Source organism: Gobio gobio, assembly GCF_949357685.1.
Source record: "Gobio gobio genome assembly, chromosome: 13".
Classification (NCBI taxonomy): Eukaryota; Metazoa; Chordata; class Actinopteri; order Cypriniformes; family Gobionidae; genus Gobio; species Gobio gobio.
The window spans coordinates 997,282-1,000,774 of record NC_137106.1 but is presented as its reverse complement, the minus strand read 5'-3'; the positions used below and the strand labels follow the sequence as shown (position 1 = coordinate 1,000,774).

At 46.6% G+C, this 3,493-nt stretch overlaps 1 protein-coding gene across 1 annotated transcript; it reads right to left on the bottom strand.

The window, feature by feature from the left end:
* Positions 1 to 3,242, bottom strand: slc25a29l (solute carrier family 25 member 29-like; the record flags this gene model as incomplete). Its single annotated transcript, XM_079833851.1, has 2 exons — positions 3,180 to 3,242; positions 1 to 738 (listed from the first exon to the last, which is right to left on the bottom strand). Exon 2 carries the CDS (start codon positions 736 to 738, stop codon positions 1 to 3), a length of 738 nt encoding a protein of 245 aa, XP_079689977.1. The 5' UTR covers positions 3,180 to 3,242.
* Positions 3,243 to 3,493: the final 251 nt, after the last annotated feature.

Here is a 3,493-nt window from a genome sequence, read left to right as displayed (position 1 = left end):
TCACAGGCCGCTGTGCTGCAGGTCGGACTCGCAGGCCTTCTCACACTCGTCGTCCTGGCGCATGTACATGAGGAAGAGCGTGACGGTGGCGAAGGTGGTGGCGTTGACGGGGAAGGCCCTCAGGAGGGTGGAGGTCAGGCCGCGGGTGAAGGCCCTCCACCCCTCCCTCCGCCAGCTCTGGCGGACACAGTCCAAGATGCCGTCGTACCGGTTGGCTCCGCCCACGCCGTCCGCCTGGAGGCGGGACTTGATGACGTCCACGGGATAGGTGGAGAGCCAGGATGCGATTCCCGACATGCCGCCCGCCAGGAGCAGTTTGGGGATGATGTAGGGGTCGCCGGGGTCGCAGCGCAGGGATCGCGCCAGCGTGTCGTAGGTCAGGAAATAGACGCCGAATCCGGGCGTCTCGCGGATCACGGTGGTCACCATTCCCCGGTTGATCCCGCGGATGCCCTCCTTCCGGTAGATGCGCACCAGGCAGTCCAGAGAGTTCCTGTAGAGCTTCCGGCTGGGGCTCTTCTGGCCCGTGCCCTGCATCTGCATGCGGGTCTTGGCCAGCTCCATCGGGCAGCAGATGGCGCTCTGGATGAGTCCGGCCGCCGCGCCCGCCAGGAACTGGTGCCCGGGTGTGTCTGCCGCCAACATGCGCATGGCATTGCCCTGGACGCCGAACACGATGGCGTTGATGAAGGTCAGGCCCATCATCGGGGAGCCGATGCCCTTATAGAGGCCCAGCATCTGGAGGAACAGAAGCAGAACCTGAGACACTCATCACTCACACAGATATAGATGTGCCCTGAGCTGCATTTAGCCCTGCTCTCCGGTGACCCTGCAGACCCACTAGAGTTCAGACCCTCACTATCACTGACAGATCAACACTTCAGTTTAACAGAGAGAGGGGGAATGCTCAAATTAAGGGTTCAATTATGGTTTTGTGCAAGATTAATGTTAAATGGGGGGGTCGAGTGGAGCATGAGCTTTGTTTGAGCACAGATTTCTCATTCAGTCATTACTATGCTAATGCTGTGTGATGTAAAGTCGGAATTGCAAGATGTAAAGTCAGAATTGCGAGATGTAAAGTCGGAATTGTGAGATGTAAAGTTGGAATTGCAAGATGTAAAGTCGGAATTGCGAGATGTAAAGTCGGAATTGTGAGATGTAAAGTCGGAATTGCAAGATGTAAAGTCAGAATTGTGAGATGTAAAGTCGGAATTGCCAGATATAAATTTGGAATTGCCAGATATAAAGTCGGAATTGCCAAATAAAGTCAGAATTGTGTGATATAAAGTCAGAATTGTGAGATATAAAGTCGGAATTGCTAGATGTAAAGTTGGAATTGCGAGATCTAGTCAGAGTTGCCAGATATAAAGTCGTAACTGTGAGATATAAAGTCAGAATTATCTTATAAATTGTTTTATGCTTTGGCGGTAACAAGCTTCCATAGCTTACTCAAATATTTCAAGTTAAGAGGAAATAAAATATTCAATTACAAAATGAAAATCTGTCCGTTCTGCTTACTTACTTTTAATCTCTTAACTTATATTTTGATGTACAACCCCAAATCAGAAAAAGTTGGGACAGTATGGAAAACGCAAAAAAAAAGTGATTTCTAAATTTACTTTGACTTGTTTTTCATTGCAGACAATATGAACACAAAATATTTCATGTTTTGTCTGGTCAACTTCATGTCATTTGTAAATATGCATCCTTTCCTGTCATTCAGACCTGCAACACATTTCAAAAAAAGTTGGGACAGTAAAGCATTTACCACTTTGTAATGTTGCCATTCCTTTTCACAACACTTAAAAGACGTTTAGGGACTGAAGACACCAAGTGATGAAGTGTTTCAGGTGTAATTTTGTCCCATTCTTCCTGCAAACAAGTCTTAAGGTGGGCAACAGTTCGGGGTCTTCGTTGTCCACATTCTCTATTGGAGACAGGTCGGGACTGAGGCAGGCCAGTCAAGTACCCGAACCCTCTTCCTCCGCAGCCAGGACTGCAGAATGTGTGCAGAATGTGCTTTTGCATTGTCTTGTTGAAATATGCATGGACGTCCCTGGAAAAGATGTCTTCTTGAAGGCAGCATATTATGCTCCAAAATCTCTATGTACTTTTCAGCATTAATGGTGCCTTCACAGAAGTGCAAGTTACCTTTGCCAAGGGCACTGACACAACCCCATACCATGACAGACCCTGGCTTCTGGACTTGTTGCTGGTAACAGTCTGGATGATCCTTTTCTTCTTTGGTCCGGAGCACGCGGCATCCATTCCTCCCAAAAAAATACCTGAAATACTGCTTCATCTGACCACAGTACACGTTTCCACTGTGTGATGGTCCATCCCAGACGCCTCGAGCCCAGAGAAGTCGACGGCGCTTCTGGACACTGTTAACATAGGGCTTCCTTTTGGCACAGTACAGTTTTTACTGGCGTTTGTGGATGTAACTACATATTGTGGTGCTTGACAAAGGTTTGCCAAAGTAGTCCTGAGCCCATGTGGTGATATGGCTTCTAGATGATGACGATTCTTGATGCAGTGCCGCCTGAGGGATCCGAGATCACGGTTGTTCAGCTTAGGCTTGCGCCCTTGTCCTTTACGCACTGAAATTCCTCCAGATTCCTTCAATCTTTTAATTATGTTATGCACTGTTGAATGTGAAATATCTCTTCCTATCTTTCTTTGAGGAACATTGTTTTTAAACATTTCAATAATTTTCTCACGTATTTGTTGGCAAACTGGCGATCCTCGGCCCATCTTTGCTCCTAAAGGATTAGACCTTTCTTGGATGCTGCTTTTGTACCAAATCATAATTACATAATTTCAAATCACATCATTATTTAACCATTTTACCTCATTACTAGCCCTAAATTGCTCCTGTCCCAACTTTTTTTGAAATGTGTTGCAGGTCTGAATGACAGGAAAGGATGCATATTTACAAATGACATGAAGTTGACCAGACAAAACATGAAATATTTCAAGTCAAAGTGAATTTAGAAATCACTTCTTTTTTTTTTTTTTTTTTGCGTTTTCCATACTGTCCCAACTTTTTTCTGATTTGGGGTTGTAAGTTTTGCCACCTTATTCATGTTTAGAGTGTATATAATCCCCAGTGTTGCCTGTCACACCAGAGATCTGGACGAGTGTGTGTGTGTGTGTGTGTGTGTGTGTGTGTCACTCACGGTCTCCTGGCGGATGATGGACTGGAAGCAGTGGTATGTGCCGCGGTACAGGGGTTTGTCCACACTCTGGACCTGCAGACGCACCTGGAACACAGTTCATCCGTTACTGAGGACGTCCTGCTGTAATCCGGCTTGACAAACAGCAGAAATCACTGAGGAGTGAGTGAAACTACAGCTGTGATGTTTGTCCTGGCTGTGTGTGGAGTTATAATCATGATAGCCCAGTCCAAAGGAAACAGGAAATGACCTGGTCTTTACTTACGAGGTTAACCTCCGTGCGGCCGGTGTAACCGCCTCACTCTCATCTACAACAA